Source organism: Chlorocebus sabaeus, chromosome X, assembly GCF_047675955.1.
Source record: "Chlorocebus sabaeus isolate Y175 chromosome X, mChlSab1.0.hap1, whole genome shotgun sequence".
NCBI classification, from domain to species: Eukaryota; Metazoa; Chordata; class Mammalia; order Primates; family Cercopithecidae; genus Chlorocebus; species Chlorocebus sabaeus.
Window position 1 is genome coordinate 46,298,468 of NC_132933.1, and position 22,158 is coordinate 46,320,625.

Below are 22,158 nucleotides of genomic sequence, written 5' to 3' on the forward strand. Positions count from 1 at the left end.
AGTGTGCAATACAATGTTGTCAACAATCAGCACAATGTTGTACAGCAAACCTGTAGAACTTTTTTATCCTGCATGACTGAAACTTTATACCTATTGAACAGCAACTCCCCATTTCCTCCTTCCCCCAGCCCTGGTGACTACCATTATGCTTTCTATTTTACTACTTTAGATACTTCAGTAAGTAGAATCATGCAATATTTGTCCTGTGAGTGGCTTATTTCACTTAGCCTATAGTCCTCGAGTTTCATTCGTGGTATAGCATAATGACATATAGGACTTTCTACTTTTTTAAGGCTAAATAATATTCCATTGTATTTATTTTGTTTATTTATTTGAGACAGAGTCTGGCACTGTCGCCTGAACTGGAGTATAGTGGCCCGATCTCAGTTCACTGCAACCTCTACTTCCCAGGTTCAAGTAATTCTGTCACAGCCTCCCATGTAGCTGGGATTACAGGCGCTCGCCACTGCACCCAACTAATTTTTTGCATTTTTAGTAGAGATGGGGTTTCACTGTGTTGGCCAGGCTGGTCTCAAACTCCTGGCTGCTCTCAAAGCCTCATGATCTGGCCGCCTCAGCTCTTCCCAAAATACTGGGATTATAAGCGTGAGCCACCACACGGAGCCCCCATTGTATTTATATGCCACATTTTCTTTATCTATTCATCAGTCAATGGACATTTAGGTTTTTCCAACTGTTGACTATTGTGAATATTGCTTGGGTGAACATAGGAATGCATATATCTCTTTGAGATATAAATTTCAGCTCTTTTGGATAAATACTCAGAAATGGAATTGTTGGATTGTATGATAGTTCTAATTGTAATTTTTGGAGGAATTTCCATGCTGTTCTTCATAGCAGCTGTACCACTTTACATTCCCACCAGTAGTGCAGAAGGGTTCCAACTTCATATCCTTGCCAACATTTGTAATTTTCTGTTTTGTTTTGTTTTGTTTTTTCATAATGGCCATCCTAACAGGTATGTGGTATCTCACTGTGTTTTTCATTTGCATTTGTCTGTTGATTAGTAATATTGAGCATCTTTTCATATACCTGTTGGCTATTTGTATCTCTTCTTTGGAGAAATGTCTATTTAAGTCTTTTGCCCATGTTTTAATCAGGTTGTTTTCTTGCCATCAAGTTGTAGAGTTCCATATATATTTTAGATATTAAATATGGTTTGCAAGTATTTTCTGTTACTCCATAGGTTGCCTTTTCACTCTATTGTTTCCTTTGCTGTGCAGGGCTTTTTAGTTTGATGTAGTCCCACTTATCTATTTCTGCTTTGTTGCATGTGGTTTTGGTGTCGTATCAAAGAAATCGTTGCCAAGACTAATGTGAAGAAGCTTTTCCTCTATGTTTTCTTCCAGGAGTTTTACAGTCTCAGGTCGTATATTTAAATCTTTAATCCATTTTGAATTGACTATTGTGTATGGCATAAGATAAGGGTCCAATTTCATTAGTTAGCATGTTGCTGTCTTGTCTTCTCATTTTGTTAAAAAGACTATCTTTTTCTCATATTGTTTTCTTGGCACACTTGTAGAAGATCAATTATCTGTAGCTTCATGGGTTTATTTCTAGGCTCTCAGATTGGTTCCATTGACCTATGTGTCCAGTTTTATGCCAGTACCATACTGTTTTGATTACTGTAGCTTTGTAATATGTTGTGAAATAAGAAAATGGCCTCTAGCTTTGTTCTTTCCTAAGATTGTTGTGGCTATTTGGTATCATCTGTGATTCTGTATGAATTTGGGGATTGTTGTTTCTATTTCTGTAAAAAATGCCATTGGGACTTTGATAGAGATTGCATTAAATCTGTCAACTGCTTTGGATAGTTTGGATATATTAATATTAAGTCCTCTAATCCATGAACACAGGATACCTTTTCATTTATTTGTGTCTTCTTTAATTTCTTTCAGCAACATTTGTAGTTTTCAGTGTACAAGTCTTTCACCTCGTTGGTTAAGTTCTTTCTTCAGTATTGTATTCTTTTCAATACCATTGTAAATGGGATATCTTTCTTAATTTCCTCTTCATATGGTTCATTGATAGTGTATAGAAACCACAACTGAATTTTTCTATGTTGATTTTTTTATTCTGCAACTTTACTGAATTTGTTAATTCCTTCTAACTTTTTTGGTTAATTTTTTTCTTTATTATTTCCATTAATATAGTCATAATTCCATGCCAATAATAAAATGGTATAATTAAAACAGAAAAGTGATGTTCTCAAGAGGTCTTCCATTGAAGCTATTTGAACTATGGGCCAAATAAATATGGTACCACCATTCACCAGGTGGCAGCTTGTCTCAGCTGCAAAGTACCCAAGGGAGAAAAATTAATGTCTTGATTGCTGCACTTGTGAACCTTGATTTATTATTTTATTTATTTTCTTTTTAAAGTTTTTTAATTGACATATAATAATTGTACATATTTATGGGGTACATAGTGATGTTTCGATACATATAATGTATAGTGAACAGATCAGGTTAATTAGCTTATCTACCACCTTAAGCATTTATCATTTCTTCACATTGGGAACATTCAATATCCTCCTTCTAGCTATTCGATACTATATAATATATTATTGTTAACTATAACCATTCTACAGTGGTATAGAACACTAGCACTTGTTCCTGTTATCAAACTGTAATTTTACATCTTTAACAAGTCTCTCCCTATCCTTTCCTTCCTCCTACCCTTCACAGCCTCTAGTATCCTCTGTTCTAGTTTTTACTTCTATGAAATCAATTCTTTTTAGCTCCCACGTATAAGTGAAAACCTGCAGTGTTTAACTTTCTGTGCCTGGCTTATTTCACTAAACATAATGTTCTCTAGTTCCGTCCATGTTGCTCTGAATAACAGAATTTCATTATTTTTATGGCTAAATAGTTTTCCACGGTGTATATATACTGCATTGTTGGGCACCCAGGTTAATTTCATATCTTGGCTGTTGTGAAAAGTGCTGCAATGAATATGAGAAAGCTGTTGTCTTTTCAATATACTGATTTCCTTTCCTTTGGATAAATTCTCAGTAGTGGGATTGCTAGATCGTATAGTAGTTCTATTTGTAGTTTGTTGGGGAACCTCCATACTGTTTCCCATAGTGGTTGTAAAAGTTTACAGTCCCACCAACAGTCTCTAAGAATTTACTTTTCTCCACATCCTCACCAGCATTTGTTAACTTTTGTCTTTCCAGTAGTAGCCATCCTAACTGGAATGAGATGATGCCTCATTGTGGTTTTGATTTGCATTTTCCTGATGATTAGTGATGTTGAGTATTTTTTCATATATTTGTTGGCAATTTGTATGTCTTCTTTGGAGAAATAGCTGTTTAGATCATTTGCCCATTTTTAAATCAGGTTGTTTGTTTTGATGCTGTTAAGATGTTGAGTCCCTTGTATAGTCTGGATATTAATCCCCTGTTGGGTGAGTAGTTTGCAAATATTTTCTTGCATTCCGTAGGTTGCCTTTTCACTCTGTTGTTTCCTTTGTTTTGCAGAAGATTTTAGTTTAATATAATCCCATTTGTTTATTTTTGCTTTTGTTGCCTGTGCTTTTGAGGTCTTATTCATAAAATCTTTTCCCAGACCAGTGTCCTGAAATGTTTCCCCTATGTTTTTTCCTAGTAGTTTTATAGTTTCAGGTCTTACGTTTAGGTCTTTGATCTATTTTGAGTTGATTTTTGTATAGGGTAAGAGGTAGGGGTCTGGTTTCATTCTTCATTCATATAGGTATCCAGTTTTCTCAGCACCATTTATCGATGAGATTGTCTTTCTCCAACTGATGTTCTTGGTGCCTTTATTAAATTATTAGTTGGCTATAGATACGTGGGTCAATTTCTGAGTTACCTATTCTGTTCTATGGTTATATGTGTCTCTTTTTATGCCAGTACCATGCTGTTTTAGTTACTACAGTTTTGTAGTACATTTTGAAGTCTGGTAGTGCAGTTCCTCCCACTTTGTTATTTTTGTTCAGGATTGCTGTGGCTTCAGAGTCTTTTGTGGTTTCATACAAATTTTAAGATTTTTTTTCTTTTTCTATAAAGAGAGTGTAATTGGTATTTTGATAGGGATTGCATTAAATCTGTAGGTTGCTTTGGATAGTATGGTCATTTTAACAATGTTCTTTCAATCCATGAGCATGGAATGTCTTTCTGTTTGTGTCCTCTTCACTTTTCTTTCATCAGTATTTTGTAGTTTTTCTTGTAGAGGACTTTTACCTCCTTGGTTGAATTCATTTCTAGGCATTTTATTTTGCTTTTCGTAGCTATTGTAAATGAGATTGCCTTCTTGATTTCTTTTTCAGCTAGTTTGCTGTTCGTATATAGAAACGCTACTGAGTTTTGTTTGTTGATTTTGTATCCTGCAACTGTATGGAATTTGTATATCTGTTCTAAGGGCTTTTTGGTAGACTCTTTTAGGTTATTTTTAGGTTTTTCTGTATATAAGATCATGTTGTCTGCAAACAGGGACAATTTCACTTCCTCCTTTTCACTTTGGATGCCTTTTATGTCTTTCCTTTGTCTAATTGCTCTAGCTAAGACTTTCACTACTGTGTTGAATAAGAGTGGTGAGAGTGAGCATTGTTGTCTTTTGCCAGTTCTTAGAGGAAAAACTTTCAGCTTTTCCCTATTCTACTGATGTCTAATTTTTTTTTGTTGTTGAATCTTTAGTGTTTTCTACATGGATGATCATTTCACTGTGAACAGAGATAATTTTACTTCTTTCTTTCTGATTTGGATGCATTTTCTGTTTCTTGCCTATTTGCTCTGGCTAGAACTTCCAGTACTATGTTGAATAGAAGTGGTGAGAGTAGGTATCCATGCCTTGTTCCTGATCTTAGAGGAAAAGTTTTCAGTTTTTAAATACTGAATATTATGTTAGCTGTGGACTTTACATATATGGCCTTTATTATGTTGAGGTAAATTCCTTCTATTAGTAGTTGAGTGTCTTCATCATGAAACAGTGTTGAATTTTGTCAAATGCTTTGTCTGCATCTATTGAGATGATCGTGTAATTTTTATATTTTGTTCTGTTAATGTGTTGAATTACATTGATCAATTTTTGTGTGTTGAATCATCCTTGCATCCCAGGGATAAATCCTCCTTGGTCATTGTGTATGATCTTTTTAATGTGCTGTTGAATATGGTTTGGTAATATTTTGTTGAGGATTTTTACATCTGTTTATTAAGGATATTGGTCTGTATTTTTCTTGTAATGTTTTTGTCTAGGTTGGTCTCAGGGTAATCCTGGCCTTATAGAATAGCTAGCATATAGTTTATAGTTGAGTTTTGTTTATCCATTCAGGTACTCTGTCTTTTGGGGAATTTATTAATATTTAATGTAATTATTGCTAGCAAAGGACTTACTATTGCCATTTGTTAATTGTTTTCTGTCTCTCTTGTACCTCTTTTGTCTCTCCCTCTCAGCTGTCTTCCTTTATGGTTCATTGGGGTTTTTTTTGTAGTGATATACTTTTATATCTTTCCCATTTTCCTCTGTATGTCTTTTATAGGTATAGGTCATGGTAAAACAATTTGTTTTAAGCTGATAACATCTTAAGTTCAATCACATATAAGAGCTCATTTTTGTTCTCTTGAATTGTTTGTTTGTTTGTTTGTTTGTTTGTTTGTTTGTTTGTTTGTTTTGAGACAGGGTCTCACTCTGTTGCCCAGGCTGGAGTGTGGTGGTGTGATGTGATCGTAGTTCACTACAGCCTCAAACTCCTGAGCTCCAGTAATCCTCCTGCCTCAGCCTCCCAAATAGCTGGGACTTGTAAAATTGGCCAGGTGTGGTGGTGCATGCTGTTTGCTCACAAGTAGCACATGTCACTCTGTCTCTTTTGTAAAGACAGTGTCTCACTGTGTTGCCCAGACTGATTTCAAACTCCTGGACTCAAGTGATTCTCTCACCTCAGCCTCCCAAAGCACTGGGATTATAGGGGTAAGCCACCGCACCCACCCTCCCATGCCTAATAGGTAGAATAATTTCTCTTATTTTTCTGAGGATATTAGTTATGGTTTGTTGAAGTTTTTTCCTATTTGCTTTCTTTTCTTTATGTTTGTTGTGTTCTCTCTTTCACATTAGAGGATTTCCTAAGATGCCTGATAATCGATGCCCAACTTTATAAGTAGGAACTAAAAAGCAGATTGGAATCTCTGAGCACACAAGTGGTACTTGTTGACTTTGAGCTTCACTTTAAAGTGGTCTGGCTGGACCATTTGTTAGATAAATTCCTTATCCCAAGTCAGTGTTTTTATATCTTTCCTCCTAGGACTTACCAGTTTTCCCAGAGAAGACTGTTCCAAAATCTTTCTTATGAGGGTACTACCTGCATTCTAGGAGCCAAATGGCAGAAAAGGTCTGGGAGGACCTCAACATTTAGTATGCATTCGTTCTCCTTGCTTTCAGAAACAGGGTTCACATCTTCAGCCATGTGTGGCATTCCCCATCTTCTGACAATGAGCCTCAAGTATTCTACCAGAATCGGCAAGTTATCTTTTACCCCATAGCATGTTGTGAGGGAGGGTATTTAAAAATCATATTGGCTTTTAGACAGCCTTCAACTGACCTGCCTTATTTTAACCCCATCCCTTCACATTTATTTCTGAAAGTAAGTGAAATTATCAGTTCCTGAACTATTTAAGGATTCTTAAGTGGTGACAGGTGTGTTCTTGGCTTTCTCCACTACCAGTTTAAAATTCAACTTTCTTCAGTGTGCTGAGTTGGTTCCTGCTCATCCAATTATTTTTCATCTCCCAGATTATTATTGCTGTTGTCTCCTTTTCTTGTTCCTCCTGACCTTGTTAGTTTGTGTTTTTTGTTTTTTTTTTTTAAGTGCCCATAGTTTTAGAGAGTTTTCTGGATGGAATGAAATTAAATGAATGTGTTCAATCCACCATTTTTATGTGAAACTAATTGTAATCATAATGAAAGAATTGCCTTACGGCTGGGCATGGTGTCTCACGCCTGTAATCCCAGCACTTTGGGAGGCCAAGGCGTGTGGATCACCTGAGGTTGGGAGTTCGAGACTAGCCTGGACAACATGGTAAAACCCCATCTCAACTAAAAATACAAAAATTAGCCAGGTATGACTGTAATCACAGCTACTGGGGAGGTTGAGGCATGAGAATTGCTTGAACCCAAGAGACCAAGATTGCAGTGAGCCGAGATTGTGCCACTGCACTCCAACCTAGGTGACAGAGTGAGACTTTGTCTCAAAAAGAAAAAAAAAAAAAGAATTGCCTTACCTCCTTTTTATGATATTTTGGTTGATTCTCAATTTGTTTTAGGTGTTATACCTGAAGAACCTTAGCCCTCGGGTGACTGAAAGAGATCTTGTGTCATTGTTCGCTCGGTTCCAGGAGAAAAAAGGACCTCCAATTCAATTCCGAATGATGACTGGACGAATGAGGGGCCAGGCTTTTGTCACCTTTCCCAGTAAGTAGTTTCATCCAGATGATTACTCAGTTGCCCCTCAGTTCGCTAGAGACTACCTATAACCTCTCTAATTTAGATACAGTCCTTTGATTTCTTCACAGCATGTGAGAACAAGAGAAGGAACGAAAAATATGTTTTCAGTATTTCTTTCTCTTTCCTCTCCTCCATTGACAGTGCATGGCCACACTACCCCAGTGTCCTCAGGTTTTCCCAGTCTTGGTACTTCCTTCTTACCCTACCAAAATCTGTACTCCCTTTACTGACAACAGTATTTCTGGTCCAAGTTATAATTAGATTACTCATTAATTAGTGTATTAGTATTCTGATCAGAACACATGTACTTGCCTTATGCACTGTTCCTTTAGGACTAAGTGAGCACAAGCTAATATACTAATTTATTACTTATTCATAATTAGTAGATGATGATACAGTCTTCTAAGTATTATTTGCATATTAATTAATGCATAGCTTCTAATCCAACGGGAAGAATAATATAAGAATTTCAGTTTCTGTGACAGACCAGATAATACGTTGTTTTGGGGGAAGGCTTTGTAGCCTTCATTGTACCTCTCATTGTCCCTAAAGCATCGTCATTTCTAAATAGCCTATTAATCTATATGTAGGCAAGTGGTTTTACACATGATTACTGCCAAACTCCCCTCCACTGTTTTCATACAGTCTTGTGTCATCTTTCCTATCATACTGAAAGTTTCTAAATGCTCTGTAACTGTGGTTTTCAGTCTTTTCAAGTGTAAGAACCCCTTTTAAATTTAAAAAACAGTTTATGGGTGCCCCACATAATACGATGTATTAATTGAAAAAATACATAATAAAAAGGCTTTTAAAGCAAGTACTTTAAAATGTGTAGCTGTTTTACTAATCTTGAAAGCTATACACTTAAAAAAATTTGTAGTACATATATATATGAAACAAAATTGGTTCAGTCTACTTGTCTACTTATGATTCCACAAACTCCTGGCCATAAATCATCCCTTCCTTATTTCTTACATCCAGACTCTTAGACCCATAAGTTGAATACTCCTGGCATATGTATATATTCTCACATTTCAACCTTCCATATGCCTACAAGGGTTCTTATACTTATTTATCCCAATAAGGTGGCCCAGAACCACTCTCCCACTGAAAAAAAAAAAAATAGAAGTAGCAAAGTGCTCTCAATAACATAACTTTTTTTGCGTTACTCATTTTGAAAATGATTGATTCTAATAATACCTATAATCTGTTACCTAAGGTAGAGGCTTATATATAATTACTAATAGCTTAGACTTCTTTAGCACACTGCCTATATCTTTGTTTCTCTACTTATTTCTTTGAATTAGGAGACACACTCAAACACGTATTTTGAGTTATTATTATTATTTTTAGTCATTAATTTAATTTTGCTGAATAATGCAAATGGGAGATTATAGAAAAAATGATAAAAATCAAATGACTATATGGCCTTATAGCTTACATTTAACTCCAAGGCAAAATAACCTAAACTAGACCTGGAATAGAATTGAATTGTTCAGTCCTATGTAAATTGAAATTTTTTCTTTTTCTTTTAGATAAGGAGATAGCATGGCAAGCATTGCATCTAGTAAATGGATATAAACTACGTGGGAAAATATTGGTGATAGAGTTTGGAAAGAACAAAAAGCAACGGTCAAATCTCCAAGCGACTTCTCTCATATCATGTGCTACAGGTAGCACTACAGAAATCAGTGGTAGCTAGAATATATATAGATTGTGGGTCCTGGATGGTCTTTCTTGAATTGGAATCTTGGATCTAGGATTTATGTATAGACACCAGTTTGTTTGGAGTTGAAGAGGAAAAACAAACTGAGGGAGGGGAAAAAAAGTAATTAGGACAACCCCTTTCAGCTTTTGGAGAGAACTGGTAGAAAACATTTTCTATTATATAATTGAAGACTATATAGGACAGATGATATGCTGAATATGAAGGGTAGAGTGCAAAGAGTATTATTTTCTCAGGATAAATTAAAAGGGATTATTCCTAAGGATTTTTTTAAATCTTTATAATTTTTCTGGGGTCCTCAATATTTGTCTCTAGAGATAACATTCTTTCTTAGACTGCTTCCTATATACAGAAACAAAAAACTAATTAAATGTTGAAATATTTATTTACTAGAGGCCATTTGTCCATATTTCATCCACCTAGTAAATAAAAGAGCAGGACCCCAGGCCTAAGCATCAACAAATGCTATTAAGTCAGAACTATCAGCAGTAATAGTAGGTAGTTTCATAAGTCAGTGGACATATTTAATGAATGCTTCCTCCACAAGTTATCAGTATTCAAAAAGCTATATATTTTTCTAGTGAAATATTTTAGATCAAAATGTTGTTGTTCTCATAGCCATTTAAGCTACCAACCATTGAGTAGCCATTGAATTCAAAGCAATAAACATTGATTAAGTGTCTAATATATGTTAAATATTAGGCATATGAATTTTAGAAGAGGAACATACTAGCAAAGAATACCAAAGGGAAATGGAAAGAAAGAGTTCTCTAGAAAAGAGGATGCCAGTCACAAATCCCCCAGTTGTTTGTTTATGGTTGCTGGAAAATAAAAAGACTATACAGAGAGGAAGTAGTACAAACTGGAGTCAGACCTGTACAGCCACACTTAACATTGTATGACCTTGGCAAGTCACTTAATCTGAGCCTCCCATTTTTCATCTATAAAGTAAGGATAATAATGCTACTTACTTCATTGGGTTGTGAAGATGAACTGAGATATTATCCAGGCTGAAGAACAGAAAGAAAAAAAATGAATAAAATTAAACAAGAGTATAGAACCCGTGTGACACCATTAAGCATTCCTACATATTTCTAATAGGAGTATAGGAAAAAAGGAAGAGAAAAGAAGGAGCAGAAAAATATTCTAAGAAATAATGGCTCTAAATACCCCCAATTTGATGAGAGACATTAACCTATACATCCCAGAAGAAAAAGAAATTACAAACAGATACATCATAAGAAAAATGCTAAAACCCAAAAACAAAAAGAAAATCTTGGCAGCAATACGAGAAAAATGAGCCATCACTTACCAAGGAACCTAAATAAAATTAACAGTTGACTTTCCCTCAGAAACAGTAGCAGTGGCAGTGGAATAGCACATTCAAAGTGTTCAAAGAAAATAACTGTCAACCAATAATCCTATATACAATAAAACTGTTTTTCAAAAATGAAGGTGAAATAAAACATCTCTCATAATCAAAAACCAAGAGAATTTGTTGCTGGCAGACCTGACTTACTGGAAATACAAAAGGAAGTTCTTAGGCTGAAAGCAAGTGACTTCAGACAGTAATCTGAATCTACGCACATGCAGAAAAAGAGCACAGGCAAAAATAATTATGTAATTATCAGAAACAATCTATGCATTTTTCTTTTTTCTCTTAACTAATGTAAAAAACAATTGTATAAAACAATATGTATATAGTTGCATTGTTTGGCCTATAACATATAAAATATAATATATTTGCCAATAACAGGATGAAGAAGCTGAATGGAGGCAAAACTGTCTTGTACTAAAGAACTGACTCCAGATAGTAACACAAATCCACAGTAACAAATGGAGAGAATGTGAAATAGGAAATAAGAAGTTTAATATAAAAAAACTATAAACATATACTTACTCTTCTCTCAGCTTCTTTTAAAGATGTAAAATTATATTAAGTAATTATAATAATGTGTGTTGGGTTTATAATGTATAGAAATGACCTGTATAACAATAATACCACAAAACGAGGGATGGGTTTATATAGGAATAGGGTTGTTACATTGGAATTAAGTTAGTATTTATCTGAAGCCTATTCAGTTTAGTTAAGATGTGTATGGTAAGCCCTAGAGCAACCACTAAGGAAATGACTTTTAAAAATCAAAAATATTATTAAAGAAATATAAATATCACATTATGAAATACTCAGTGCAAGAGAAGGAATGGAGAAGCAAAAAGTTTGAGACATATCAAAAACAATAAAATGGCAGTCATGAATCTTCCTGTATCAAAATAATAAATGTGCATGGATTAAACAATACTATAAAAGGCAGAGATGTCAGAAACAAGTCTGATTCAACTTCGTGCCATCTATTGGAGACACACTTTAGATTAGAAGATAGATTAAAAGTAAAAGGATGGAAAACAAATATATCACACAGACAACAGCCGTAAGAAAGCTGGAGTGGCTATTCTAATACCAGACAAAATAGACTTTTAAAAAAAATTACTGGAGATAAAGAGTAAAATGTTACAATGATAAAAGGGTCAATCCATCAGGAAGATGTAACAACTATAAATATATTTGCACCTAACGGTACAGCCCAAAATACATGAAGCAAAAACTGAAAGGAAAGAAGAAATAGATAAGTCCATAAAAAGAGTTGGAATATTCATTACCCCTTTTTCAATAATAGAGCACCTAGACAGAAGATAAACTAGGAAATAGAAGACTTGAACAACATTGTAAGGCAAATTGACCTTAAAGACATCTATATAACTTTCCACCCAACATCAGAATACATATTCTTCTCAAGTGCATATGAAACATCTCCAAAGTAGGCCATAAGTTAAAACATAAAACAAGCCTTAATAAATATAAGGAGACTGAAATGCAAAGCATGTCCTCTGACCACATGGGACAAAGTTAGAAAACAACGGAAAGTTGGGAAACTCACAAATATGTGGAAATCAGACACACTTGTAAGTCACTGGCTGGGTGCAGTAGTTCACACCTGGAATCTCAGCACTTTGGCAGGCTGAAGTGGGAGGATGCCTTGGATCCCTTGAGACCAGGAATTCAAAACCAGCCTGGGCAACCCATCAAGACCCTGTCATTACCAAAAAAAAAGAAGAAAAAAAAAATGTGTCAAAAAAATCATAAGGGAAATTACAAAATTCTTTGAGATGAGTGATAATGAAGACACAACACACCAAAACTTACAAGATGCAGCTAAAGCAGTGTTTACAGGGAAGTGTATAGGTGTAAATGCCTATACTTAAGAAGAAAGGCCGGGCACGGTGGCTCACGCCTGTAATCCCAGCACTTTGGGAGGCCAAGGCAGGCGGATCACGAGGTCAGGAGATCTAGACCATCCTGGATAACACGGTGAAACCCCGCCTCTACTAAAAATACAAAAAATTAGCCGGGCGAGGTGGCGGGCACCTGTAGTCCCAGCTACTCAGGAGGCTGAGGCAGGAGAATGGCATGAACCTGGGAGGTGGAGCTTGCAGTGAGCCAAGATTGTGCCACTGCACTCCAGCCTGGGCAACAGAGCGGGACTCTGTCTCAAAAAAAATAAAAAAAGAAGAAAGACCATAGCACTAACCTCATTTTACACTTTAAGACCCTGGAAAAAGAAGAGCAAACTAAACCTAGAGCCAGGAGAAAAAAGGAAATACAAAAGATTAGATGAGTATAAATGAAATAGAGTAAAAAAAAACTAGAGAAAAATCAATGAAACCAAAAGTTGATTCTATAAAAAGATCAATAAAACTGACACACCTTCTGCTAGATTGACCAGGAAAAAAGAAGAATCAAATTACTAAAATCAGAAATGAAGGAGAGAACATTTCAACTGAACTTGTAGAAATAAAAAGGATTATGAAAGCATATTATGATTAATTTTATGTCAATAAATTATCATAGATGAAGTGGACAAATTCCTAGGAAGACACAAACTGCCAAAACCAACTCAGAAGTAGAAAACTTGAATAAACCTATATCAGGTAAATAGGTTAAATGAATTTTTTAAAAGATACCCACAAAGAAGAGCCCCAGCTCAAATAGCTTCTTAAATGAATTCTACAAAACTTTTAATGAAAAATTAATACAAATTCTTCACAAACTCTTTCAAAAAGTAGAAGAGTGGTGAACACTTCTGACACATACTACAACATGGAAGAACTCAGAATATGCTCAGTGCAAGAAGCCAGTCACAAAAGACTACATGTTATATGATACTATTTATATGAAGTGTCTAGAATTGGCAAATACATAGAGATAGAAAGTGGATTAGTGGTTGCTTAGGGCTAGCACAGAGTTGGGGGGAATGGGAAGGGCTGGAGGTAACAGCTGAAGTGTATGAAGTTTCTTTAGAGGTTGATGAAAGTGTTCTAAAATTGATCATGGTGGTGATTTCACAACTCTGAATATACTAAAAACCAGGAATTGTACACTTTAAATGGGTGAATTGTGTGGTTTATGAATTATATCTCAATAAAACTCACGAAAGTAGGAATGTCCATCAGTAGGAAAATGGATAAATAACTTATGGTACGTCTATTTAGTACAACACTATGCAGCCATTAAAATAGTGAAGCGTATCTATGAATATATCATGACCTATACTCATGTCCAAGGTTGTGTATTAAGTTAAAAAACAAGATGCAGAAATATGTATAGTACAAATACATTTTTATGCAAAAGCATTCATTTAGGTATCCTATGTATGTATATAAATATTTCTGAATAAATTTACGAAAAAGCTGGGAAATAGACATAGAAAGTTGTAAACCTTTGGAAGTGGGATTGAATAGGCTGAAGGAGGACTTTTACTTTGTAAAATTTTTAAAGTGGTGTCATTTTGGGGTGATTTTTAATTTTTCCAGTGTTTTTTTTTTTTTTTAACTAAAAAGAAATTTTTTAAAAAAATATTCTGCCAATGGCATGGCTTCCAGAATATTTTTCAGGCCTACTCTGGGGATATCATCTGACTATACTCAGGACAAACTCCTATTCCTTTGATATACTGCTCACTTAGGATTAACAGTCCAATTTCAGACATAGTTAAGTGACAAGGAATAAATTATCCTGATATAGCCTCTGATGCATGTTATCAGGGGCGTACTTCTAAGCTGGACTTTTTAGAAGGAACTGTTTCCTGTTAGGTAGAAAATCTCACCTCTGCTTTTTACTAGACCTGCAGACCACTGCAACTGAGGAACATAAAAATGAAGGATATCCTTCAGCTGGTGCATAGATAAACTGTAGTATATCCATGCAGTGGAATCCTACTCAGCAATAAAAACTAATGAAATATACATGCAACCACTTGGATGAATCTTAAATGCATTTTACTAAGTAAAAGAAGCCAAACTCAAAAGGCTACTTACTGTTTGATTTCATTCATATTATTTTCTCAAAAAGAAAAACAATAGGATTGGAGAAAAAACTTCAATGGATGTCAGGGGTTAAGGTTGGAATGCTCCTTGACTACAAAGTGGTAGCACAAGGAATTTGTCTTAATAATTGAAATTTTCTGTGTCTTAATTGTAGTTATGTAAGTGTATGCATTTGTCAAAACCCATAGGCTTATACACTAAAAAGGATGAATTTTACTGTGTGTACTTTTTTTAAATAAATGTTATTTTTATGGAGGAAAGAAAAACTTGGAGAGACAGTCATTTCTATTAAGTAGTGTTTTCATTCTGTGGTCTTTTGTTTACAGTTGAAAACTTAAAGCCACTTTGCTACTTTTCTTATTTTCTGTCCACAGGTCAGCAGAAATCATCAGTTAGAAACATCCATAGGCCAGGCACAGTGGCTCATGCGAGTAATCCCAACAGTTTGGGAGGCCAAGGTGGGAGGATCACTTGATGCTGGGAGTTCAAGAGCAGACTGGGCAACATAGCAAGAATGTCTCTAAAAAAAGAAAGGAAAAAATTTGTATACACATATACATATAAGGCCACCATTTTAAAAAATAAAAAGACAAGCTGGAAAATATATTTATCCCATACAAGGAGCTAATTTCTTAGTGTACAATGTATATAACTTTTTAGTATACAAAACAAATCCAATAAAAAAGTGGGAAAAGGAAATTTGTTGAAAAGAAAATATAAATGACCAATAAACTAAGACAAATGCTCAGAGTAGTAATGCAAATTAAGACAGTGGGCTCTCATTTTCAAAGAGCCTTTTGGATTTATAGAAAAGTTGTAAAAATAGTGAGAGAGTTCTCATATATCCTCACTCAACTTCCCCTAATGCTAACATCTTACTTAACTATAGTGCAATTATCAAAATCAGGAAACTAATATTGATACAACACTATTAACTATATTAGACCTTATTTGAATTTTGCCAGTTGTCCCATTAATGTCCTTTCCTGATCAAGGATCAAATCTAGGATCCCACATTGCATTTTGTTATCTCCTTATTCTGTTCCTATTTGTGACAGTTCTCAGTTTGTCTTTGACGACCATGACAATTTTAAAGAGTACTGGTCAGTTATATTGTATAATGTCCCTAATGAGGGTCTGTCTGATGTTTTTTCATGTTTTGTGTTTTTGGTGAGAATGCCACCAAAGTGATTTTTAGCCCTTTTTAGTGCATTATATCAGGACGTATTTGATGATAATTTTTAATACTGGTAATGTTAACCTTGATCATTTGGTTAAAGGGGTGTTTGCTGGATTTCTTTACTGTAAAGTTACAGTTTTCCTCTTTACAATTACTAAATATATTCTGGATGATGCATTGAGACTGTTCAGATATTCTGTTTCCCATCATACTTTTGCCCACTAATTTTAGCATTCATCAATGGTTCTTGATAGCAGCAATTATTAAGGTAGTGTTTACCTAGTGGGGATTGTCTTAGTCTGTTTGTGCTACTATAACAACAAAAATAAAATGGAGGCAGGGTAATTTTTAAAGAACAGATATTTATTTCTCACAGTTCTGGAAGCTAGGAAGTCCAAGATCAAGGTGCTGGCAGGTTCAGTGTCTGTTGAAGGCTATTCTCTCCTTCCAAAATGTGTCTGTTGAAGGCTATTCTCTCTTTCCACTTTGTTGCTGCATCCTCCAGAGGGGAAGAACGCTGCTCCCTTTTATGGCAGAAGGTACAGAAGGGTAAAAAGGGCAAATCCCTTTTTATGATGTTGTTGATCCCAGTCATGAGGGCTCTACCCTCATGACTTAATCATCTTCTAGAGACCTGCCTCTTAATACTATCACATTGATCACACTGATGATTAAGTTTCAGCATATGAATTTGGGGAGGCACATTCAGACAACAGCAGTGATTTTCTTTTTCTTTTTTCACTCTCTATATTGAAATTCTTTAAGGAAGATGTCCCATCTCCTGCTTATTTTCTCATGTATTTATATCAGCATGGATGTTTATTTTACTCTATGGCTTATAACCTAATATTGTCATTGTTTTGTTGCTCAAATTCTTCTACCTTTGGCCATTAGGAGCTCCTTCAGGTTGGCCCCTCTATTCTTAAACATATCCCATTTTCTGCCCACTTCCTTGTTTTGTGGCACCACAAGGTGTTCTAGGCTCATTTTGGTTTTTTCCTACCCTAGCACTGGAATTAATCATTTCTGCATTGATTCCTACTTCCTTTTATTGGGAAATGATTTTTAGAAACCAAGATCTGGGCACTAGATGTTGAGTTGCCATTTTTTAACCTGTCAGAGTGTCAGATATAAAAATTGATAACACTAAATGTTGCCAAGGGTATGGAAAATAGACACTCTTGTACACTTTGGATGGGAGTATAAATAAGTATAACCTTTGGGGAGGGCATTTGGCAGTATCTATTAAAATTTTAAGTATGTAGATCTAGAAAATCTACTTTTTGATCTCTATTACGTAGAAATACATGTGTTCAAAGAGATAGGCACAAGAATATTCATTGCATCATTATAATAGCATAAACCTGGAAACAAAATTTCATCAATAGGGAACTGATTGGTTTAAAATTATGGTACAACTGTGCAATAAAATATCATGTTGGCAGTCAAACGAGAACTTCCTCATTGTTTGTTTAATTTAATTTAATTTTAAGTTCCAGGATACATATGCAGGACGTGCAGGTTTGTTACATAGGTAAACATGTGCCATGGTGATTTGCTGCACTTACCAGCTCATCACCTAGGTATTAACCCACACATGTATTAACTATTTATCCTGATGCTCTTCCTCCCCTTTCCCCTCAACTCCCACCCCACAGGCCCCAGTGTGTGTTGCTCTCCTACCTGTGTCCATGTGTTCTCATTGAGAACCTCCTCATTGTTATGGACTGAACGTGACTCCTCAAAATTCATATGTTGAAATCCTAAACCCCAATGTGATGGTTTGAGGAATTGGGGCCTTTGAGAGAGAATTAAGTCAGAAGAGCAGGGCCTCAGGATGGGGTTAATGCCCTTAAGAAAAACATATTTATCAGTACTACTAAGACATTCTCTAAGATGCCATTGAGGTACTAGGATAAATAATAAATATATGTTACTACCTTCAAGAATCTCTTAGCTTATAGGGGAGGTAAGAAACGTGTTTGTAAGCTGTAACATAGAGTGATGAGTACTGTAAAGAAAGATGCAAAGCACTGTGGGAGTTTAGATCCCATCTGGTAAGGGGATCAGAAACAAACAAAAAAAGAGAGAGACCCAAGAGTGCTCGCTCTCTCTCTCTCTCTCTCTCTCTCTCTCTCTCTCTCTCTCTGCCATGTGAGGATACAGGGAGAATTCAGCAGTCTGCAACCTGGAAGAGGGTCCTCACCAGAACCTGACCATGAGGGTACCCTGATCTCAGATGTACAGCCTCCAAATTGTGAGAAATTTCTCTTTATAAGCTACCCGTTCTGTGGTACTTTGTTATAGCAGCCTGACATGAGGCCCTTATTCTTTCAATACAAATCTACCGCCTACTTAACCTTTGTACCTACACGGTAGCTTCCTCCACTTATGGAATAGCATAATGGTTAAGGACATGTGATCTAATGCCATATTCCCAGTGTATGACTCTACCGTACACTGTCTTGACCATTTACTAGCTCTGTAACCACATCTGGCTACTATTTACTACCTGTGTGAACCTGAGTAAGTTAAACTCACTACGCCTTCGTTTTCTCATTTTCTAAATGCGAGCAATAATAGTATTACCTCACAGGGTGGTTGTGAGAATTAATACATGTAAGATGTTTTGAATAGTGCCTGGTATGAACTCAGTAAATTTTAGATTATTACAATGAGGAAGTGTCCGTGTTGCTATCAAAGGTCATCCTTTTTTTTTTTTTTTTTTTTGAGACGAGAGTTTTGCTCTTGCTGCCCAGGCTGGAGTGCAGTGGCACGATCTCGGCTCACTGAACCTCTGCCTCCCCGGTTCAAGTGATTCTCCTGCCTCAGCCTCCCAAGTAGCTGGGATTACAGGTGCATGCCACCACACCTGGCTAATTTTGTATTTTTAGTAGAGACACGGTATGTTGGCCAGGTTTGTCTTGAACTCCTGACCTCAAGTGATCCACCTGCCTCGGCCTTCCTAAGTGATGGGATTACAGGCATGAGCCACCACACCTGGCCTCATTGTGGTTTTGATTTGCATTTTCCTGATGATTAGTGATGTTGAGTATTTTTTCATGTATTTGCTGGCAATTTGTATGTCTTCTTTTGAGAAATGTCTGTTCAGATCATTGGCCCATTTTAAAATCACAGTTTGTTTTGTTGCTGTTGAGATGTTGAGTTCCTTGTATAGTCTGAATATTAATCCCCTGTTGGGTGAGTAGTTTGCAAATATTTTCTCATTCTGTAGGTTCTTGTTGCTCTGTTGATTGTTTCCTTTGCTATGCAGAAGGTTTTTAGTTTAATATAATCCCATTTGTTTATTTTTGCTTTTGTTGCCTGTGCTTTTGAAGTAAATAGAGTACTTAAACATTGAAAATGACTTAAACCTAACAGACAATATATAGAACACCCAACAACAACAGAATTCACATTATTCTCCAGTGCACATGGAAGACTGTTCTCTAGGACAGATTGTATGTTAGGCCATAAATCAAGTCTCAATAAATTGTAAAAGATTGAAACAATATGAAGTATCTTCTCCAAATCCAATGGAATGAAAGAAATGAAGAAAGAAGTAAAACTGGAAAATCCACAAACGAGTTAAAATTAAATGAAAGATGCTTACACAACTAATATAACAAAAAGAGACAAATGAAAACAAAAACACAACATACCAAAAATTATGGGATGCAGCAAAAGCGGTGCTCAAATGGATGTTTTCAAAGTGCAAACATCTATTTTTTTAAAATAAAGAATGATCTCAGATCAATAGCCCAGCTTTACACCTTAAGGAACTATAAGAAGCGGCTTTCCAGGCCCTAAAGAAGACCCTAACCCAAGCCCCAATGTTAAGCTTGCCAACGGGGCAAGACTTTTCTTTATATGTCACAGAAAAAAATAGGAATAGCTCTAGGAGTCCTTACACAGGCCCGAAGGATGAGCTTGCAACCCATGGCATACCTGAGTAAGGAAATTGATGTGGTGGCAAAGAGTTGGCCTCATTATTTACGGGTAGTGGCAGCAGTAGCAGTCTTAGTATCTGAAGCAGTTAAAATAATACGGGGAAGAGATCTTACTGTGTGGAATCTCATGATGTGAACAGCATACTCACTGCTAAAGGAGACTTGTGGCTGTCAGACAACTGTGAGGAAAGTAATTAAAATCATAAATCCCCATGGCCCTCCCTTATATTTTTCTCTTTACTGTTATCTTACCCCCTTTGACTCTCACTGCACCCCCTTCATGCCACTGTATGACCAGTAGCTCCCCTTACCAAGAGTTTCTATGGAGAATGCGGCTTCCCGGAAATATTGATGCCCTATCGTATAGGAGTTTATCTAAGGGAAACCCCAGCTTCACTACCCACACCCATATGCCCCGCAACTACTATAACTCTGCCACTCTTTGCATGCATGCAAGCAAATACCCATTATTGGACAGGGAAAACGATTAATCCTAATTGTCCTGGAGGACTTGGAGCCACTGTCTGTTGGACTTACTTCACCCATACCGGTATGTCTGATGGGGGTGGAGTTCAAGATCAGGCAAGAGAAAAACATGTAAAAGAAGTACTCTCCCAACTGACCTGGGTACATAGCACCCCTAGCCCCAAAAAAAGACTAGATCTCTCAAAACTACATGAAACCCTCTGTACCCATACTTGCCTGGTGAACCTGTTTAATACCACCCTTACTGGGCTCCATGAGGTCTCGGCCCAAAACCCTACTAACTGTTGGATGTGCCTCCCCCTGCACTTCAGGCCGTACGTTTCAATCCCTGTACCTGAACAATGGAACAACTTCAGCACAGAAATAAATACCACTTCCGTTTTAGTAGGACCTCTTGTTTCCAATCTGGAAATAACCCATACCTCAAACCTCACCTGTGTAAAATTTAACAATACTATAGACACAACCAACTCCCAGTGCATCAGGTGGGTAACTCCTCCCACACGAATAGTCTGCCTACCCTCAGGAATATTTTTTGTCTGTGGTACCTCAGCCTATCGTTTGAATGGCTCTTCAGAATCTATGTGCTTCCTCTCATTCTTAGTGCCCCCTGTGACCATCTACACTGAACAAGTTTTATACAATCATGTCGTTCCTAAGCCCCACAACAAAAGAGTACCATTCTTCCTTTTGTTATCGGAGCAGGAGTGCTAGATGGGCTAGGTACTGGCATTGGTGGTATCACAACGCCTACTCAGTTCTACTACAAACTATCTCAAGAACTAAATGGTGACATGGAACGGGTTGCCAACTCCCTGGTCACCTTGCAAGGTCAACTTAACCCCTAGCAGCAGTAGTCCTTCAAAATCGAAGAGCTTTAGACTTGCTAACTGCTGAAAGAGGGGGAACCTCTTTATTTTTAGGGGAAGAATGCTGTTATGTTAATCAATCTGGAATCGTCACTGAGAAAGTTAGAGAAATTGGAGATCAAATACAACGTGGAGCAGAGGAGCTTCAAAACACCGGACCCTGGGACCTCCTCAGCCAATGGATGCCCTGGATTCTCCCCTTCTTAGAACCTCTAGCAGGTATAATGTTGTTACTCTTCTTTGGACCCTGTATCTTTAACCTCCTTGTTAAGTTTGTCTCTTCCAGAATCAAAGGTGTAAAGCTACAAATCGTTCTTCAGATGGAGCCCCAGATGCCGTCCATGACTAAAATCTACTGCAGACCCCTGGACTGGCCTGCTAGCCCATGCTCTGATGTTAATGACCTTGAAGGCACCCCTCCCAAGGAAATCTCAACTGCACAACCCCTACTATGCCCCAGTTCAGCAGGAAGCAGTTAGAGTGGTCATCAACCAACCCCCCCAACAGCACTTGGGTTTTCCTATTGAAGGGGGGACTAAGAGACAGGACTAGCTGGATTTCCTAGGCCAACTAAGAATCCCTAAGCCTATCTGGGAAGGTGATTGCGTCCACCTTTAAACACGGGGCTTGCAACTTAGCTCACACCTGACCAATCAGAGAGCTCACTAAAATGCTAATTAGGCAAAAACAGGAGGTAAAGAAATAGCCAATCATCTATCACCTGAGAGCACAGCGGGAGGGACAATGATCAGGATATAAACCCAGGCATTTGAGCCAGCAATGGCTATCCTCTTTGGGTCCCCTCCCTTTGTATGGGAGCTCTGTTTTCACTCTGTTAAATCTTGCAACTGCAAAAAATAGTAATAAAATAAAATAAATAAAATTGTCTAGATGGTAAGTTTTATGTTATGTGTGTTGTCCACATTTTTTAAAAGAGCAAACTTCTTATCATAGTCTACAAAGCCCTATACCAGATCTGGCTATTGACCACCTCTCTGACCTCTTCTCATACTACTGTGCCCTTACACATACAGGAGACATATTGGCATTCTTTCTTTTCTAAGAAGTCAAGCTTCTCCTTACCTTA

The 22,158-nt window shown here is 36.7% G+C and overlaps 1 protein-coding gene across 13 annotated transcripts in view; it reads left to right on the forward strand.

Moving 5' to 3' along the window:
• The window catches only part of RBM41 (RNA binding motif protein 41), a 63,427-nt gene extending 41,476 nt beyond the window's left edge, over positions 1 to 21,951 (forward strand). For 5 of the 13 annotated variants that reach the window (XM_037988996.2, XM_073013486.1, XM_073013487.1 and 2 more), the window contains 3 exons: positions 7,295 to 7,442; positions 9,011 to 9,148; positions 21,126 to 21,949. In XM_037988996.2, the coding sequence (XP_037844924.1) occupies positions 7,295 to 7,442; positions 9,011 to 9,148; positions 21,126 to 21,550 (711 nt within the window). In that variant the 3' untranslated portion in view covers positions 21,551 to 21,949. Of the gene's footprint in view, positions 1 to 7,294; positions 7,443 to 9,010; positions 9,149 to 10,957; positions 20,574 to 21,125 lie in introns of those variants that run through there. The other 8 variants (XM_073013483.1, XM_037988998.2, XM_037988999.2 and 5 more) reach the window with 4 other exon arrangements.
• The last annotated feature ends 207 nt before the right edge of the window (positions 21,952 to 22,158 follow it).